The 19,162-nt window shown below is 47.6% G+C and overlaps 7 protein-coding genes across 7 annotated transcripts; 3 read left to right on the top strand and 4 right to left on the bottom strand.

The window, feature by feature from the left end:
* Nucleotides 1–199: 199 nt before the first annotated feature.
* Nucleotides 200–1,104, bottom strand: ABZ2 (Aminodeoxychorismate lyase; the record flags this gene model as incomplete). Its single annotated transcript, XM_031146017.1, has 2 exons — nt 200–308; nt 362–1,104. 2 exons carry the CDS (start codon nt 1,102–1,104, stop codon nt 200–202), a joined length of 852 nt encoding a protein of 283 aa, XP_031008366.1.
* An 827-nt stretch (nt 1,105–1,931) lies between these two features.
* On the top strand, nt 1,932–3,942 carry tom70 (Mitochondrial import receptor subunit; the record flags this gene model as incomplete). The annotated part of the gene is made up of 4 exons (XM_031146018.1): nt 1,932–2,117; nt 2,174–3,125; nt 3,173–3,646; nt 3,698–3,942. The coding sequence occupies 4 exons, from the start codon at nt 1,932–1,934 to the stop codon at nt 3,940–3,942; spliced, it is 1,857 nt and encodes a 618-aa protein (XP_031008367.1).
* A 3,454-nt stretch (nt 3,943–7,396) lies between these two features.
* On the top strand, nt 7,397–8,153 carry LHYA1_G001032 (uncharacterized protein; the record flags this gene model as incomplete). Its single annotated transcript, XM_031146019.1, has 2 exons — nt 7,397–7,556; nt 7,612–8,153. The coding sequence occupies 2 exons, from the start codon at nt 7,397–7,399 to the stop codon at nt 8,151–8,153; spliced, it is 702 nt and encodes a 233-aa protein (XP_031008364.1).
* Nucleotides 8,154–8,531: 378 nt separating this feature from the next.
* Nucleotides 8,532–9,476, bottom strand: LHYA1_G001033 (uncharacterized protein; the record flags this gene model as incomplete). Its single annotated transcript, XM_031146020.1, has 4 exons — nt 8,532–8,580; nt 8,721–8,867; nt 9,036–9,132; nt 9,377–9,476. The coding sequence occupies 4 exons, from the start codon at nt 9,474–9,476 to the stop codon at nt 8,532–8,534; spliced, it is 393 nt and encodes a 130-aa protein (XP_031008365.1).
* Nucleotides 9,477–9,822: 346 nt separating this feature from the next.
* spm1 (Mitogen-activated protein kinase) lies at nt 9,823–11,397 on the bottom strand (the record flags this gene model as incomplete). Its single annotated transcript, XM_031146021.1, has 6 exons — nt 9,823–10,115; nt 10,251–10,571; nt 10,621–10,935; nt 10,982–11,048; nt 11,096–11,228; nt 11,285–11,397. The coding sequence occupies 6 exons, from the start codon at nt 11,395–11,397 to the stop codon at nt 9,823–9,825; spliced, it is 1,242 nt and encodes a 413-aa protein (XP_031008370.1).
* A 2,646-nt stretch (nt 11,398–14,043) lies between these two features.
* Nucleotides 14,044–14,775, bottom strand: UPS1 (Protein UPS1, mitochondrial; the record flags this gene model as incomplete). Its single annotated transcript, XM_031146022.1, has 1 exon — nt 14,044–14,775. The coding sequence occupies one exon, from the start codon at nt 14,773–14,775 to the stop codon at nt 14,044–14,046; it is 732 nt and encodes a 243-aa protein (XP_031008371.1).
* A 443-nt stretch (nt 14,776–15,218) lies between these two features.
* wrs1 (Tryptophan--tRNA ligase, cytoplasmic) lies at nt 15,219–16,763 on the top strand (the record flags this gene model as incomplete). The annotated part of the gene is made up of 3 exons (XM_031146023.1): nt 15,219–15,598; nt 15,688–15,957; nt 16,010–16,763. The coding sequence occupies 3 exons, from the start codon at nt 15,219–15,221 to the stop codon at nt 16,761–16,763; spliced, it is 1,404 nt and encodes a 467-aa protein (XP_031008368.1).
* Nucleotides 16,764–19,162: the final 2,399 nt, after the last annotated feature.

Consider the following 19,162-nt stretch of genomic DNA (forward strand, 5'->3'; position numbering starts at 1 on the left):
TGCACTGGTGCTCCGAGAATGGAAGGACTCAGTCTGGATGTCAGAACGAGCCTCGTAGGCCTTTTGCCTCGAATCTTCCGAATCTTGCTACACATACAGAGCCCAATTTACCGAATGATGTGGTCAGAAAATAGGTGTAGCCAAATAGTCTCAGCTGCCACAAGAAATAATCCAAGCCTTACTGTCGTTCCAGATTCATCTATAGGAGCTTCACCTTTCCGGGCAGGAAACCCTTGACACCGTTGCTAATCCAGCATTCTTCACCATCAGCCAAAGAGTCGACCTTCACCACACCTTCAACGCAAAATCTAGTTTTATATCAGTTGCAAACTTTTGAAGACGGGTAGAGAAGTGAGTATACCCCTTTTCAAGGGCCCATCGTCTCGAAGTGCCAATTTGACCACCACTCGCCACGTTCGGAGTCGTCCATTTCCCATCCCTCCAAAAATACACACTCGTAAAGCTACCTTCCATAATCTCCCCACTATCACTGACAAGCAAAACCTCCTGCCTGGCGGTGACGTCCTTAATTCCAACCCTTTGCCGACCATTAGTATACATGTCTCGACTTGTGGTCTTGTACGACGTGTAAGGAGACGGCGTCGTTTTCATGGTATCAGGGATCACCTCAAACGGCTGGTTTGTGGGAGGATCGCCACGAACGCTATCGCCATCCCCGAGTTCTAATGCTCCGCCTGTCAAGGGGCTGACTTTCATTTTGCTCGCAGACTTTGGTGGTGGGAGTCTCGCAGGGTATAGTGCTTCCTTACTAGAATCCGGCGTAGGTGATAGCTCGATGGTGATCGTGCCATCTTTGCTCAGCAATACCCGAATCTTTACGGGCTTGGTAGATTGGGTGTCAACGGTCTCGGTAAGCTTCATGAGAAGGTGTTTGAAGCCATTGGGGCCACGGATAACATCTGCGGCAATTTTCCAGTCGAAATGTTCAGCGGCTTGCAACAAACGGTCTCGGTGGTACGTGAGCATATAAAAGGGGCTGGGATGTTTGATCTCGCTATCCCATGCCTCGGTGTTGGCGGAGATTGGGGGGAGCAACAGGTCGTAGCGCAGAGAGGAATAAAGCTGTAACTCTGGTTCCGCCATTTTGTGGACTGAATGTGAAGAATGTCAGTACGTCTTATGCTCTAGTATAAAACCACAGCTTTAGTGCGAACGATGTACGTGACTCCGAGGGTACTCCCTAAGACAAAATTATTTCGCCTTTGACAAGGCGTGCATCTATCTGTATTTGCAACTGAGCAATAGGGATATTGGTTATTCCATGTACTACCCTTTTGGTAATCTGCGATATGCTTCGGGCGTACTTATTTGTGTCTAATAGGTCAATGGAGAGCAAATCTTCCCAAGGGTTTGAGAAAGTACACCATCGTTGTAAATCCAGGACAGATTTAAAAGGAATACATAGATAGGAGAAGAGGAAAAATCAAGGCCTTACAAACAGAGAAGCTCGAAGAGGCTTAGCTAGCGAGAAGAAGAGTAGGTATGTATTTAAAAGCTCGGCTCCAAGAAAGACGTCCTTAATCCAGGACTCGGATCAGATGTAGAAAGGTGAGCTGCGGCGTGTAATTTAGGTTGAAAAGAAAATTTTATTGAACGGCTTGACAATTCATGAAGGATTGGAGAGATTCGTTGAACATATACTGTACCGGAGTGAAAGGAAGGCTCTATTAGTCATTCAAATAGGGTGTGTCTTGATAAGTGGATAATGCTATACGCACGACCAATCACGGATGGGGACGGGATGACTTTTGGAGCTGTGCTCTATGCCCTATGTCGCGAATCTTTTTACTTTTCCAAGCAGGCAGCTTGCATTTCCATCATCAACAAGTCTGCCAGCGCCGTCTATCGAGTATTTGTTTCTTTTCATATTATTGCTCTTTACCTTCTCTTAATACCATATTTTCTTCCACATGTCTAACCCAGGCCCAATACCCGTTGGGAGGGCGCCCCCAGACTTCGCATTGTCAACACCCCCTAATTCAGTTTGGGACCGTATATCGACCTGGGCATCGGAGAATAAGGCAGTTGTCTACACAATTGCAGGTGTCGCAGTGGTTGTCTCAGGAGCTGGTGTTGCATACTATCTAACGGATTCGGTATGAGGGCCAAGTTGCCCCTAGATTATCAGGCTTTTAGCTAACACCTGTTATAGAGTACCACCACAGCCAGTACACCAAAGAAGTCGAAGAAAGAGAAGCGAAGGAAGAAGGAAGAAGAGAAGAAGGACTTAGAAAAGGGAACTGCGGAGACTAAGCCAAAGACGCCAACTGTCGAGACTGTAGAGGAGCTTCCCGAAGTTGACGAGACAACAGTTGGAAGCCTTTCCGAACAACAACGAAAAGACTATGCTGGAAAACTGAAGGCTGCGGGTAACACTGCTTATGGGAGTAAAGACTACAACAAGGCGATCGATCTCTACGGAAAGGCTATCATCTGCAAACCGGATCCTATCTTCTACTCGAACAGAGCCGCATGCTACAATGCCCTTTCACAATGGGAGAAGGTTATTGAGGACACAACTGCTGCTATCAACCTCGATAATGAGTACGTCAAGGCTCTAAACCGACGAGCTCATGCATACGAGCATCTCGAGAAATTCAGCGAAGCGCTCCTTGACTTTACGGCAAGTTGTATTATTGATGGATTCCGAAACGAGGCCAGTGCCCTAGCTGTAGAGCGATTGCTGAAGAAGGTGGCCGAGGCCAAGGCGAAAGTCATTCTTACGACCAAGGACAAGAAACTTCCCAGCTCATCGTTTGTCACAAATTACCTTCAAAGTTTCCGAGCTCGCCCATCCCCTGTAGGATTGGAAGACAGCGAGGAGTTGTCAGAATCTACTGGCAAAGGACAATTGCAACATGGACTTCGCTCAATGGATTCGAAGACTGCTGATGGATACGAAGAGGCGGCAGCTGCCTTTGACAGAGCATTGCAATTGAACGAACTTGGAGATCTCGAAGCCTTTGCTTATAATATGCGCGGAACATTCAGATACCTTCGCGGTGACAACCTTGATGCATTGGCTGATTTGACCAAGAGTATCGATCTCCAGCCCTCCTTGACACAGAGTTACATCAAACGTGCAAGCATGCATCTGGAAATAGGTTGGTAAAAGCATGATGCTATATTGGCCTTGCTAATGTTTCAATAGGCAACAAGGACGCTGCTGCAGATGATTTCGAAAAGGCCATGGAACAAAACAGCGAAGACCCTGATATTTACTACCACCGTGCCCAGCTTCACTTCATCCTCGGCGAGTGGGCAGATGCCGCAAAAGATTACCAAAAGTCCATCGATATCGACCGGGACTTCATCTTCTCTCACATCCAGCTCGGTGTTACGCAATACAAGATGGGGTCGATCGCATCATCAATGGCGACGTTCCGCAGATGTATCAAGAACTTCGACAAAGTGCCAGATGTCTACAACTACTATGGAGAGCTTTTGTTAGATCAGCAAAAGTACCAAGAAGCAATTGAGAAGTTTGAGACAGCTGTGGAGATGGAGAAGCAGACCAAGCCTCTAGGAATGAACGTCCTGCCTCTTATTAACAAAGCTCTGGCTCTTTTCCAATGGAAACAAGACTTCGCCGAGGCTGAGAAGCTTTGCCAGAAAGCGCTTATTAGTATATGCTCCCACTCAATATATTGATCAATAGATTGCTAACCATAAGTAGTCGATCCCGAGTGCGACATTGCCGTTGCCACTATGGCCCAACTATTACTGCAGCAAGGTAAGGTAACAGAGGCGTTAACATATTTCGAGCGAGCCGCCGAGCTCTCCCGAACCGAGGGAGAAATTGTCAACGCGCTCTCATATGCCGAAGCCACACGCACGCAACTAGAAGTTCAAGAAAAGTATCCCCAGCTCGCCAACAGACTGCAGGGCATGAGCGGTGGATTCGGTGGCGGTATGCGATAAGTGGAGGTGGTGCTGGGGAGGGGGTTTTGATTTGAACACCGAGGCTTTTTGAGATACATAAGATGTCACGATGGATGCTACGGCTACAAATTGGCAGTGGGGTTGACAAGACTGCATGAAAACCCGTTACTACATGTATTTAATACTCCGCTTTTCACTCATAGAAGAGTGTGTACAGTAAGACGAACGACGCACTTTTCTGTATCTTTCGTGCCGCAGACTTCGCGATCAAGGTAACAAATGGGACCTCCTCCCATCAAGCTGATAGCTGTATGAAGATCAACTGTGTCAAACTTTCCCCGCAAAGGAAGACACCCAATCCTTCACTCCCATTCCGACTGGCTCGTCTTGTCGCTCTTGCCACTACTCACCCAACGCTACCCAAGTGCCATATCCTCACAACCTACCAGCAAAAACACCAGCTCATTGCCTCACTCCCTCCCTATATCATACTAAACCTACTCGTAGAATTTGCATTTACATACTAGTTAGTCACTACTACACTACTACACTACTCGGTGCTCAGAAATGCCTCGACGAAGAAAACGCCAGGCTAATTTTATACATAGCTATTTGTTCCTAGCTGATTAAGGGTCACGGTATATGACTTTTTGGATATGCCGGCCGCTTATGGCGGTAGTAGCTAGCGCTTCTATTTGAGTTCTGGTACCAAGCACCCGAGGCACCGTCGCGGTCGCATACTCGTAGGAAGACCGGATCAGCGAACGGCGCTTAATGGAGATGGGAATGGAGATGGGGATGGGGATGGAGATCAGCACTATACCCCTCGCGCCCGTAGCTATGGGTCGGTCCATCCTATCTCACTTTATGGCCATGTCATGCCATGTATTTGAGTTCATGTTGAAGAGCAAAAAGTGACGCGAGTAACAGACGCGTAAAAAGTGAAAAATGGAAAGTATCTGTCTGATCCGAATCACGAACAAGCGCAATCGATGTACAGTACAGTAGTATTTCTATATTAGGAAACAATGAATTAGCACTCGCTCGCTGTCTTACCTTACTTTACCATACCCGGGCCGCAAGCGAGAAAGAAGAAAATAAATTGCTACTAATTTGTGAGGTATGAAAATAGAACTTTAAATGGGGAAGTGGTGTCATGGTCCTGGCACGGCATGGAAAGTCTGGTAAATTTGCTCGCTTTTAATTTACAGTATGGATATTGATTGTATGCACGGACGGGGCGGGGCTTTTGCGGAGTAAGTTAGGGTACAGTAGGGAAACAGGGGGAGGGGAGGTACTGTCAAGCAGACAGTGCTTTTTGTCTAAGATGGTAAGAATTGTCGATGGGACGTGGAGATGGGGATGCTTTTTTCCAGAATAGTGGATAAGAGAATGTTCCGGGTAGGAAGGAGAGGAAAAGAGGCTCTGTAAAGTTGAGTTGCAATATTGGTGAGGTGGCGCCTAGGTAATCTCTCTACTGCTGTATGTACCTCATATCGGGTGTAGAGGTGGAAATTGGAATGGCTGGATGGATAGGTATTACAAGAATAAACAAATCTTTTTATTGATTGATAGATGCTAACGACTGACGACTGATTCTGATATTGCCGGTATTCTCATCCCATCGGTGCCCGGTAGAGCATAATTGCTTAGATAGGATAGCCTAAAGTTAGGGGTTGAAATGACAGGCTTGCTCCGTGGAGAATCGGTGATGTTTTGAAGGATACCGACGAGCAGTTATCAGAAACACAACTTCAAACCACCAACCCTTCCCCAGGAAGTTAGGAATGGCTTCGAAGAATCAGATAGACAACTTCTCCTGAACTAAAGAGTTAGGTCTAGTTGGGGTAGCTCACCACGAGCACAAGCTTCACGCACGGATGGGAGGTACGGAGTAAGTGTGTTTTAGATGCCTGCCTCCACGAGAGCAGAAGCTAAAAGTCTTGAGGGGAGGAGAGGAGATAAGATAGCAAGTGCTGGAAGGATCGTGTTTGAATGTTTGCACAGACACAGACACGGACAGAAGAATAATATAAGGTAGGTAGGTGCTCGTCTGATGTTTGAATATCAAACGCGATGCGCGTTTGAGGTGAAGATCGAAACGAAACAACGGTTGATAGACGAGCGAGGGGAAAAAACAAACGCGCCGCACGCACACGCACGCACCTTCTCCTGAGAGAATTGCAGGGCAGGACGAGTCGCACGGCTGAATAACAACAGCGTGGCAGGGCGAGCATGGCACACAACACGATGAATAGGCGTGTCTTCAAGGAATGCTCGCTGTAATAATCTAGGTAAATTTACAGAAGCCATGTGTGTATGCACCGGAAGAATTGATCTCGACAAGGATTCTCATCCAGAACGAGACGCACAGAAACCATACGGCTCAATGCTTCAGACGAAACTTAACCTGGTAGTAGTAGAGTAGTTCGGATGAAAACAGCCTTCAATAATATTCTATTCGGAGGAAGAGAGGGTATCGCGCCACGCATTCCACCGTCTAACGCTGATGTTATGTTCTCACGTTTTCAATTGAGGAATTGCCGCCGGCACGCTGTACTTACTGTACGAGTATTTAGTTAGGTAGGGATTCTTAGTAGTGTTCTGCGTTTATCAGAGCCTGTGAGTGATCTGGTCTCACTCACACTTCCCTTTCTTAGCGGCCGTTCTATGTTTGTCCTTTGTGTGGTGGCACGGCGCGGGTGTATGTACGTTTTCCTTGGTACAACATGTACACGTCCCAAGAAGGATGGTGGTGGTGAAGTGGAAAAATTGGCTGAGAGGCGCGATGAAGCCGCTTTCACCCCTCCCCTCGCCTTCTCTCCCCTGTTCATACACCAACGGGAAGACGCCTTACTCCTACCTTAGCGCGTCTTGGACTACCTGTCTCGCTGTTAAGCGTTCTCCGTATGCAGGTGCAGGGTAGTATGTGCAATTTTAGCATCAATTTTTTGTCGTTCTGGGAGTGAGGTACCGAGTACTGTAGTACGAACAGTAGTGGGAGGGAAGTAAGGCTAGAGCACCGACCTTCCCTCGACCTTCCTCCAAGGATCAGTCTGGGTCTGGCAGTACAGCAAGGATGCGTGGGCCTTGCAGCCGGTCGAGACACATGGGTACCGATGCATTTGAAGTCAGATTGCAGAGAAAGTATAAGATGAAGCTGTCCCTCATTGATGAATTGCATCTCAACCTCATATTCAAACCTCACCAATCCACATCTCCTCTTAATATACCATCTCTTTCGTCCAAGAAAGCTTGTTCAACTGGTTGTACAAGTCCAATTTGCTATTCATTTACTTCCGGCGCCAATTCACACGGCCAACGTTGCAGTTACTACACCAAACGAATATTGTATATCTCCATCTCATATTGACATTCAAATTCCACCCTCTCGCATACAATCTCGGTCTGCTCAAGAATACCTTCTTCTTGTTGTTCATAAAACACATCTCGAAACCTCTTCTTCCAAGATACAACCCCCAACCACCTCAAGATGCCTTCAATGTCCACCATCCTCAAGGGCCTCACGCTTGCAAGCATTCTCTCTCTGGCTACAGCCTCCCCATTCGCCGCTCCACCTCGTCCCAGCCTGGAATGCAAGTCAGCCGCCGCCACGCCAACAGGAGCAGCTCCCACCATCCCCACCAGCGGTAGTAAGTTCCCCATACCCTCCGCTTCCCAGACAGACACATCTAATAAGAAACGCAGACACGCCTGATTTACCATCGACCACTCTTTCCCTCGTTTACGTTGCTGTGGGTAGGGGTACACAGAATTACACCTGCTTAGCAGCAGGCGCAAACTCCACCGCAACCGGCGCAATCGCAACCCTCTTCGACGCCACCTCCCTCGCATACGCCAACATCAGCGCCGTGCACGCCATCCCGCCCATAGCTGTCAACCAAGCCGTCCCCTCGGGCTCCTTGGACTCTAGCAGCGGCCCGCTCAGCGTACTCGGGAACCACTTCTTCGACGCCAGCGGGACCCCGACATTCAACCTCAGCGCTGCCAACAAGATCCTCTTTGCTGCCAAGACGGGCGATGTGAAAGCACCGGCTACTTCCAGCAAGGGACCGGCTGGCACTGGTGCGGTGGATTGGCTGTCCTTGACTGCGAAGCCTGCGCCGTATGTCAGTGATGGGGTCAGCCTGGTGTATCGGGTTGAGACGGCAGGTGGTGTTGCGCCTGCTTGTACGGCGGCTGGGACGCAGACCGTGCAGTATGCTGCTGAGTATTGGTTTTACGACTGAATGAATGGGGTGTGATGTTTGTGCAGGGAGGAAAAGCAAAGAGGAAGAGTGAAAGGAAAAGAAAATTAAACGAATGAAAAGCATAAAGTCCGACAACACCACACGTTGGCCGGGAGAGACATTCGGAATGAGGTGGACGGATGATGAGATAGATTGCTTCTGCAGAAGACAATCAGATATCATGTGATATGGAGGGCACTTGGAGCATAGGAAAAGCGATTGGGCTTTAGTTTTTTGGTGTACATATTTCTCTTGACTGAGCAGACAAAAGACAGCAACCTATAAATAATACATACATCAATCATTCCAAAAACCCTCCCTCTTCCCTTCTCCTTTTTCTCTCCTCTCCTCGTACACACCTCGTCTTTTATTTACCATTCACTTCCCCCCAGCAACCCTCACAGCACCATCACGAATCCCTCCCTGTCTATATATCCACAACATACATTAGCACTTTCATTCCTCCTTGGACCTTACTCGCCATCTCACCCCTCTTCACTAATCCCCCCAATGGTACAAGTCGGTATACGAAGAAGAAGAAACGAAAGAAGCTTGGGAGCAACTCACCTAACATTCCCCTGCACCCCATCCTCACCCCCCCTCTCACTCGCCTCCAGAACTGCCTTATCCGCCGGCCCTCCTACGCCCTCGAAATCCCGCGCTTTAGTAGGTTGGCCGCTCGATGTGATGGTCCCGCCTTCTTGAGGGGGGATCCTATTTTCATGATTAGCATTTCTCTTTGCCTCTTCGTTCTCTGCCTCTTCAGAAAGAGAGGGGAGGGAAGAGGGAGGGTGGAAAGAGAGAAGGAAGGAAGAATAACAGGAACAGGGAGGGAGGAAAAGAAGGAGCATGGAAGGGAATGGGGAAAGGGAGGGTACACACTCGCGGTTCCCACCAGCTCCAGAAGCAGCACTTCCATATACCACATTCGCACCCGGGAAACGGGACTCGACGGATGCGTCGACGCCTGATTCGGTTGCTGGGTAGGTTAGTATGAGTATCCATTTATCCATCTATCCATCCATTCATATAATACAAAAATCCTCTAAGATGTATATGCCAAGTTATCAAACTTAAAACGAGGAAAGCCAAAACAGCAACTCATTAACCAGTACCATGAACCAAGCATAATTGATGATCAAACTAGATGTCTGTCTATTCATAAAAGCGCCCACGCATCATCCTCAAAATAAATTATAGAAGAAGAAAATCGGAATCCATACCAGAATCACTAGTACTATATCCCTGCTTGGCTTGATGGGAGTTGAGCTCGCGCTCTGCTTGTTTAGCGGCAGCGAGGGGGTCTTTATCTGCGTATGACATTTTTAACTTGCTTGAGGTGAAATAAAATAACCGTAAGAAGATTGGGTTTATTTTTTGAAGATGAAGGAAAAACGAGATAGATAAAGGTTTATAAGGGAGGGAAGATGTCATTGGAAATTAATATCTTGTGATATCATAGTTTATTGCGGGGTGCGGAGAACAACAACTGGACCCTGAAGATTAGCATCTCGATCACTCGATCACGATCATTATAGAATGGAAATAGAGGGATAGAGAAAGGTCATCAAATTCGTTATTGCGAGCCCTCTTCCCACATACACTATGTAATAGCCTGTCGCTACATTCATCGCAAATACCAACCACCAGAGTGTCCCATATCGCAAATCTATTGATGCATAGCATCCAAACCTCCTTGTAAATCCTGCTCCAAACCTGTAGCTCCCATTCCGTAATTCTCCTGTGGTTTTGGATCCTCGGCACCCCATGTTCCACCTCCTTGAGGAATAGGCACAGCTAGTCCTTGGTTCACGCCTCCTTGGCCTGGTTGGACTCGTACGTGTTGGCGGAATCTAGCTACCTCATCCAAAATCATCTTGCGCATTTCTCCTACGTCTTCGACAACTTCGAAGTCGAAGTTGAAGGTGGTGGGACATCCTGGCTCGTCTGAGGCATCGTGCCCTATAGAAAGTGTTAGAATCATATACTCTGGAAAGTTTACATCTGCAGGACTTCCTCGGGTCTTGATGACCCAAAGAAGCCTCAAACATTACCCAGCCCGTGAAATAGCCGTGAAATATGCATAGGAAAACTTACAAATATGAAGGTATGGGTGCTCCAAAGCCTCCTCAACCGAGATTCTCGACGACGGGTCGAATGCCAACATATGGTTCAAGAGGTCCAAAGCATCTGGGTTTGCGTTTGGGAAGAGACTTGGGAATGGTCGCTTAGCCATAAATGGCAGATTGCGAACGTATTCCTGAGCTCTTGGTGAGCCAATACGTGATAGAGTCTCCTCGTTTGGTGTTCCGAGAATGTGAAGAATCTGATTCAGCTGGTCGACATAATCTCTACCCTTGAAGAATGGGCGACCACCAAGCAGCTCTGCCAAGATGCAACCAACGGACCAAACATCAACTGAATTTGTCAGTTCTGAACCCAAAGTGCTAAAAACACAAAAACTTACTCGCTTTCGTGTAGCTTTGGAAACTCAACATAATCTCAGGCGCACGGTACCATCTTGTCGCAACATATTCAGTCATGTATCCAGCATTTTCTTCCGGATCAACAGAAAATCCTCTAGCCAATCCAAAGTCGCAAATCTTCAGCTCGCAATCGGCGTTAACCAGTAGATTGCCGGGCTTCAAGTCACGGTGAAGAACATTGGCAGAGTGAATGTATTTCAATCCGCAGAGGATTTGATAGATGAAGCTTTGGAAATGGGCGTCCGTGAGGGGCTGTCCGGAACGAATGATAGCGGCAAGATCGCACTCCATGAGTTCTAAACCAATTAGCATCTGGTCCGAAAATAGCATTGTTCGTATTACCTTCGTAGAGATAGGTCTCGTTGAAATTGTCCGGTCTTGGAATATCCATATCGTAGAGACAAGTGATCTATTCTTATCAGACCGCGCTCCATTATCCATTCAATACAAACATACGTTTCTGTGTCCTCTGAAATGTTGCAATAGCTTTATCTCTCGCAGCGCACGCTTGGCCAAAATCTTCTTGCTGAAGACATTGGTGACCTTCTTGATCGCAACTCCCTCTTGGGTTTGGGTATTCGTAGCCGCGCTGGTAAGGCAGCAGTTAGCGAAATGCCAACAGAAACAGCAGAGACAAGCACATACCAGACAATGCCGTAAGCACCTTGACCAAGCTCCTTTGTCACCGTATATCTCTCATCGACAATGAAGTCCTGGTTGAACACCTTGAACACCTTTCTACCTGCAAGGTCTGCCATGTTGTCGGAATGTACGTATTTCCGGGACTTGAAACAGTGTGTGAATCAGACGTGTATTTTGACCGTAGACAGAACAAAAACAAAGATCTAATTCGGTGTGCAAGAAACGTGCTAGTCGAGTCGCAAGTTTTCGCAAACAATAGATAGAAACGGGTTGCGGATTGAGGCAGTTGGTTCCGAGTGGGTTGTTCGAAGAGGGGAATGTGTACTGTAGCGGGGTGGAAACAAGACGGGTGCAGTTGTTCTTTCTTTATCAAGTAGAGCGAGTGTGAATGGGTTTTAGGGCTGAAGGTCAGAAATGGCAGCTGGCCTCTTGAAATGACCGCAGGTTGAGGAGGAGGAAGTAAGCCCTTAATGTAAGTTCTTACCTGTACTGAGCAGTATCCTCGAGGGGAGGGGAAGGATAGTTGAATTGGAGGTGGGGTGAAGCGTCTAGCGAGCCCAATGGATCAGGGCCGTTGTCAGTAAAGTGGACCTGGTACAAGGCTGAGCGCTTCAAAGCTTCACTTCAAATGCGCTCCCCTCCCTTCCTTTCTATATTTATTATTGTTCATTTCTTTCGCAGAACCACGCATCGAGTGTTTGATAGTCGAAATCCTAGCTACTGGCAGCTTTAGAGTTTCATACACCATTGTCTCCTTCCTTGATTGGTGACTTTCTTCATCTATTTTCGTCTCATTAGGTACGCAGCCCGGCGCGTAGCCTCCTCCATCGAGGCGCCACCATTTAAGTGGCCATGGTCACGGCCGGTCATTTTCGTTACTTAGGTACAGTAGGCAAATTAAGGAATGGGTCACATTTTGGGGGCTATAGTTTGTATGGATCAATCTATATTCATATCTTATTGATAATTTTAGAGCTGAACACCAGCAGCTAATAACAAGTACCTGATCCATATCCATCTCTTCGTCCCCCTTATCCATACAGCCAAATGAAAATCGGAGATGCGCATAAATCATTCAGTGCCTCGCACCGAATCACACATTTGCAGCTTTCATTTCATCCAGTTCATATTAGTCCTGGTGGTTGTTACTGACAGGCCATCCAGTCCTTCGAGTGCCTCCTCATAGCTGATATCTACGAGTTCTTCTGACGTCGGCGTCCAATCAGAGTCTCTCTTGCTGGTGCCAAATGGGTTGTACACTCTTCGTTGCTCTTGGGAGTAGCTACATGGATTGTTAAATGCCTTGTACATTCCTCTGTGCTCCTTCGAGAACGAGCAGTGCAGGTTGGGAGAATCATTTTTGGTAGTCTTCTGGGCCGTAGGGATATGGCTAGGTGGACATGCGTTCTGCTCGGTAGTCGGGTGGAGGACAACGGGGAGAGGCACATCTAGTATCTTCTTCGGGGTCTCCTCTACGGGTAGAATAGGGGTGGAACCATACCTCCAGTCACCCTCGCTCTGCCACTTCTTCTGCCATCTCAGCCCGTCCTTGTCCATCTCTTTGGCGTTGTATCCCAGCTGTTTCAAGCCAGTGAGCTTCAATACCACTTTAACGATACTCAGCGGCTCGTCCCTGGCTGTGGTCCAAGAGTCAGACTCTAGTAATTCTCCCAGTAGGTATATCTCTTCGATGTATCCAGATACCCATTCTTTGATTCCTTTGTCTGAGACTAGTACTTCCGCTTGCATTCTCTTGGGCACAGCCTTTTTAGCGAGCTTGACCATTGCGGTGGGCCATAGCTTTGTTAGAAGAAAGGCTATTTCTTTGTACGAGGGTGCTTGTTGGCAACGTAGGCGGAGGATAGATATCAATAACTCAAGGTTACTTCTGGACGGGGTCCGGTGTTGATGTTGTGTAGGTGTGATCATATTTGAAAGATTTATAAGGTAGCTAGATAGTTTAGGTGGGTGAATGATTTGGAGCAAGAAAGCATTCACTGGTAATTGAACTTTTTATATATGTGCGCGAATGTATTTGTACATAGCTGTTCTGTGCTCTTTGAGAATGGGGTTTTACATGCATACGAACAATGCTCTCTTTATGTAGGCTGTTCTGTGCCGAATCATAACACCAACAGGACAATAACAGTATTGTTCATTCTATTTCCCCACACTTCTACATCTCGAGTCAACCAGTACTTCCATTATCACGGTACTTGAGACTTAATTGGGTACAGGTCCTACATCGAACTGAAATCTCAAAAATGATTGAAGTGATCCAATTTATGACAAGTCTGTAATTCTTGAGTCTAGCTATTCCGAACCATATTCTCTCGATCGACAGGGGCGTCTTCCTTAACTAGGGCATTTCCTTGGACCCAAGACAAACTTACGTGCTAGACAACATGTGTGGCATTCGCCCAGCTTTAGGTCGACAGCCGCTAGCTTAGAAGCATTGGTTGAGCTCTGCGAATTTTCAGTATGAAGCCTTGTGGTATATCAAAGAGCCCTCCAGTAGTGTTTTAATCAACCACGAAAGAAATATGAATAGGACCTAAACATCGTAATCCAAGTTGTACAAATCGAATTGGAGAGGCTATAGAACAAACTCCCGCATACCCAGACTCCTCGCTCCCAATATTTGTGTATTTTACAAAAGGCATTGCCTAACGAGTGTCCAAACCTGAGTCCGAAATGTGCTCGTTGGTTTCTCAAAAGATATGGAGCCCTTGTCGACGTTGTACATTCGTTGCATCATTTCCTCAAGTTCCTCCCTGTCCATAAACCAACTTCTGGTCCTTCCTCATGCCCTCCAACACCCCAACCAAACCACCCCTCCGCAGTCTCTCCAACACAACCATCATACCCTCCTTACTCTTCCCCAACTGACTCTCAGTCTTTCGACTCGCAATCGCCTCAATACTTCGCTGTATCCCCGTCTTACTCCAACTAGCAAAGAAGCTTCTCTTGGGCTCCTCCTCTCCCTCAACCGGAGCAGCCTCCCCCTTCCTCGTAGCCCTCGCCCTCAAGCGATCCCCCAACCGACTCCTGCACACCACCGTACTCAAAACATTCGTCGTGCCAGCCCCAACACTAAAATCATCACCCTCGTCAACAGGCAGCAGCCTCTTATACTCCTGCTTCTCCACCACGCTCAAGATGCCCGTCCAATCCAGATTCTTACTCTCCGTGCGCATCCATCCCTCTTCCACATCTATCGTGCTGGTCTCCAAGATGAAGGTCTCGGAACGCCCACCACGTACACTCCCCAGCACGCTCTTCGGCAGCAGGTTCAAGACCGCAGAGGGCAGCTTCGAGCTCTTCCTGTGCAGGCGCGTGGTCTGCAGACGGCCCGCGGAGTCGATGGAACGCGAGATCACGTCGGTGGAGAGCACATGGGTGCTGTAGGGATTGGGGTAGCGCAGGAAGTACGCGAGGGTTACGGCGGGGAAAGAGTAGTCGTAGGAATAGGAGGACTCGTAGAATTTAACCATTATGAGTGATGCATTTGTAGATGTTTGCGTGAGATACTTGTACTCGCTCGAGAGAAGGGGATTTTGTTGAGGGGAAATCGGGTGATGATGATGCGGGAGATGAAGAACAATCGTCCGACTAGAACTATTTAATCCCTGTCGGGAGCTAAACCCGATTCCGCCCGAAACCTGGGGTAAGATGAAAGCTGCAATTCTTTGTTGACTTCTTCCTCCTGAAACATGTTGCATTTTATAAACAAACTTTTATAGATATTAATATTCCATCCACATTTAACCTCTCATGTAAGACTCTCTCTGTCCAAGGACAGCAAATATTGTACGATTATCACGTGACACCATTGACTCACCGCTGACGGATTCGTTTGTACCATTCCGGCAAAATAATTCATCCCACATTCACGCGATCAACAAACCCCTCCTTCCAAGAGAATCATCACCCCACCATGGCAGACCCAGAACCCTCAATCACCGCCGCACTGGCAGCAGATGCGCCAACTATTACTGCCTCCAAACAGACTGTTGATCCATGGAATGTCGCTGGAGAAATTGGAGCCGATGGAGTTGCCAAAGCAATCAATTATTTGACTCTGATCGACGAGTTCGGGACTAAGAAGATATTGGAGGAGGATCTGGCGAGGTTCGAGAAGGTTACTGGACATCGGCCTCATAGGTTCATGCGGAGGGGAATTGTGTTCAGTCATCGGGATTTAAATTTGATACTGGATCGTCATGAGAGGGGGGAGCCTTTCTTTTTGTACACAGGGCGAGGACCGAGCAGTGATAGTATGCACATTGGACATACGGTTCCTTTCGAATTTACCAAGTAAGGATTTCTAATTCCCTGGATTGCAATGGCAGATTCTGTTTTAATTCTGGAGCAATTTGATATGGGCTGTTACTAATGACTCATAGGTGGTTGCAAGATGTATTCGATGTACCATTGATCATTATGCTTACAGACGATGAGAAGTACCTTTTCTCAGAGAAGCGGACGATTGAGGACGTACAAAAATTTACAATTGCCAACACGAAGGATATCATTGCCGTTGGATTCGATCCTAAAAAAACTTTCATATTTAGCGACTACGAGTATATGGGTGGAGCATGGTACCGAAATATAACTCGAATCTCCAAGCACGTTACCTACAATGTTGCAAAAGCAGTCTTTGGATTCAACGACAGGTAAGAAAACACCTTACTTCTTTTGACATGACTTACTTACTAATTGGACTAGTTCCTGCATTGGCAAAATCCACTTCGGAGCCGTCCAAGGCGCCACCTCCTTCGCATCTTCCTTCCCACACATCTTTGGCGAGGACGAATCCAAGACAAATGCAATCCCCTGCCTAATCCCCTGTGCCATCGACCAGGACCCCTATTTCCGCATGACGCGGGACGTAGCAGCGCGCCTGCACTTTGCCAAACCGGCACTCATCCACGCACGCTTCCTCGATGCTCTGCAGGGCCCTGGATCGAAGATGAGTGCTTCGGTCGACAGTTCTGCCGTCTTCATGACAGACGAGCCGAATAAGATCAAGAACAAGATCAATCGATTTGCCTTCTCCGGTGGGCAGGTGACGGAGGCTGAGCAAAGGGAACTGGGAGGAGATGCCGAGAAGGATGTTTCGTTTCAGTACCTGACGTTCTTTTTGGAAGATGATGAGGAGCTGGAGCGCATACGGGTTGCGTATACAACCGGGAAGATGCTGACGGGGGAGCTGAAGGCGAAGTGTATTGAGGAATTGCAGACCTATGTTAAGAGTTTCCAAGGCAGACGGGCCGCTGTCACGGACGAACTGGTGGCTGATTTCTTTGCGCAAAAGAAGCTGCAGTGGGTGGGGAATCCAAATCCTATAGTTGTGGCTAAGGAGGTGGGAGAAACGAGTGAAGTGCCTGCAGAGGGAGGGATGACGAAAAACCAATTGAAGAAATTAGAGAAGCAGAAGCAGATAGATGCAAAGAAGGCTGCTAAGGCGGGAGCTTCTTGAAAAGGATGTTGATGAATAAATGATAAATACCCAGCTACTTGAAGCCTTGCTCTAAGCTCAGCTCTTTAAATGCTACCGATATGTATGTCTGTACCAGTGGTCACTGGTTTGATTCTAAAAGCTTAGTTAGGTACCTACCTTCTCACTTTGTTTCTCCAAAGACTCAAACAATCAATCTATCACCATACTATTTCTCTTCCGTGTTACTCACACATATATCACCTGTCATGCTACGCCTCGTTCACCGGTATCCTGTGCAATAGTCTAGATCCAAAAGAACATTCATTGGCGTGAACCTTCAAACCTCCCACCAGCAAAAACCTTATGTCTCGTGCATCGTATCACATAAACTTATTTTTTGACCTATTACTGGTATGTACGTACAAGGAAAGCTCTGCTTGAAAATACGATATCCTGGATATCATACCTGACTTATAAGTTATAGTATTATATCATAGGGCTGAAACACGTACACGGCACGGCTCCGTCTGACAGAAGCCACGACTAGGTTGTATTACCTCGCTACAAAACCTTGGATCAACGTCCTTTTTAAAACACAAGTTCTTACCGAGGCTCTATCTGCACTTGGTAGACTGTGGACTGTGGCTCGCGTTGTTGCGCAGGGAAGAGGACCGGTGGTGTCTTACTCGGTACCCTATGACTTCCTACCTTAGCCGCGTATGTACTTCCCCAACAGTCCCGTACTTTCTCCTCGAGCATCTATACCATACTTTACGGCGTTGTTGCAAGCAGCAGTGACACAAAACCCAATCATCCATCCCTTCGCAACGTTCATTCACGTCGCACAGATAGATACAAACCAGTTTCACCCAGCTTTCGCCATGTGCCGCGTACTGCACTGCATGACATGCATGCCTACAGTACATGCGAGTATGGTATCGCCGCAAGACATACATCATCTGCAGAGGTGGATAGCAAATGATCAAGGAACGGCCTCTCTCCCTCTGCCTGAAATAGAAATAGGTGCGATAAGATCAGCAGCGCAGAGAGAGAGAGACAGGTTTACTTTCAGGCTTTGAGTGAGTCGAGATTTGCCGCTTGCGACGGAATGTGGAGGTAAAGTGCCGTAGGGGAAGTGAAAGTGGAAGTGGAGTGGTGGCCGCCAGCTCCAAAACTGGATTCAGGATGGTCTTTTGGGAGATGTGGATGTGATGTTCCAACGGCGGGCCCGCTCTTGCCGAATGATGTTTCAGTGGAAATCGTCCGAGATAGGAAGCTGGGAATCGATTGCAACCCACATGGATGGCCACGATCAATATTGCAATCCAGCCAGCCATCTTGTTTGTTACTCGGTATACGTACGCGTTTGGTTTATGATCTGACCTGATCATTGGATGGATGTCTCTACGTACATTCTTCTATGATGTGCGCTGCTACTGTATTGCACTTTCAGCTGATGTTCCTGATCCAACGTTAAATCAACCTGGTGTAAGAGGTTCTGGTTTAAACGTATCAAAAGCATCTACAGTATCTCTCAGGCCAATAGAGGGGAAGTTTTATGACGTCAAAGTCGCCCTAGGACTCGTCAGCGCATGAAATACGGAGTGCAGTCGCAAGCAGGATCATCAGTCTTCAAAGCGCGCGATAAGGATCTCTACTGGTATTGAGTATTTGTTTCTAACTCGGTTGTCAGTCGATATGTATGGTATGTAGGGTGGGTGGGTGTACAGGCACAGGACAGGTACCCCTCTAGTAAAGTACAGTACAGTATACAGAATTGCCGATAAACTCCCCCTTGTTGCATCACATCTTCCCAGAGTCACGGCACACGGCTCGTTGTTTCTTCCCCAGTATCCCTTGGGTGACCTTGGCACAGTGAAACAAGCTGCGTGGAGGCATGAACGACATAGCCACCAGAGACAGCACATCGCCCCAAGCTCGCCGAATCGGGTCGAGGTGGGGGGTACGAGATCTAGTTCCAGTGATAGTCAACATCTCCAGAGCTGGATTTGCTACTAATAAACCACCCAGCGGCCCCATATTCGCGGGCGGCTACGGGTTCGATTCGTCCCAGATACAAGTGTCCACGCCAGCGACCCTAGTAAGGTACTGACTGTCCTGTACGATATGATACTCCGTAACAAGCTTCATTTAGCTTCGGAAGGCGCGATGACGCCGTTCCAGCTCCTCAGAGCTCGAGGTAACCATACATCCATCCTAGCTGCTTTGGCAACTGTGAGGCAAGCTTGACTCTTGCTTCCTCCCTCCTGTCTGCGATCACCAGACACAGGCCAGCTTAACTCACAGACCTAATCCAAGTAAGTATATAGGCAGGTGTCCAGCCTCTTTCTTAGCCTTCCCTTCTTCATACCCCTCTCATACATCCCATTCACATCCAACCTACACATACAATTTCCTACTTCACCAGCAAACAACTC

This window comes from Lachnellula hyalina (assembly GCF_007821495.1).
Source record: "Lachnellula hyalina strain CBS 185.66 chromosome Unknown contig00016, whole genome shotgun sequence".
Lineage (NCBI taxonomy): Eukaryota > Fungi > Ascomycota > Leotiomycetes > Helotiales > Lachnaceae > Lachnellula > Lachnellula hyalina.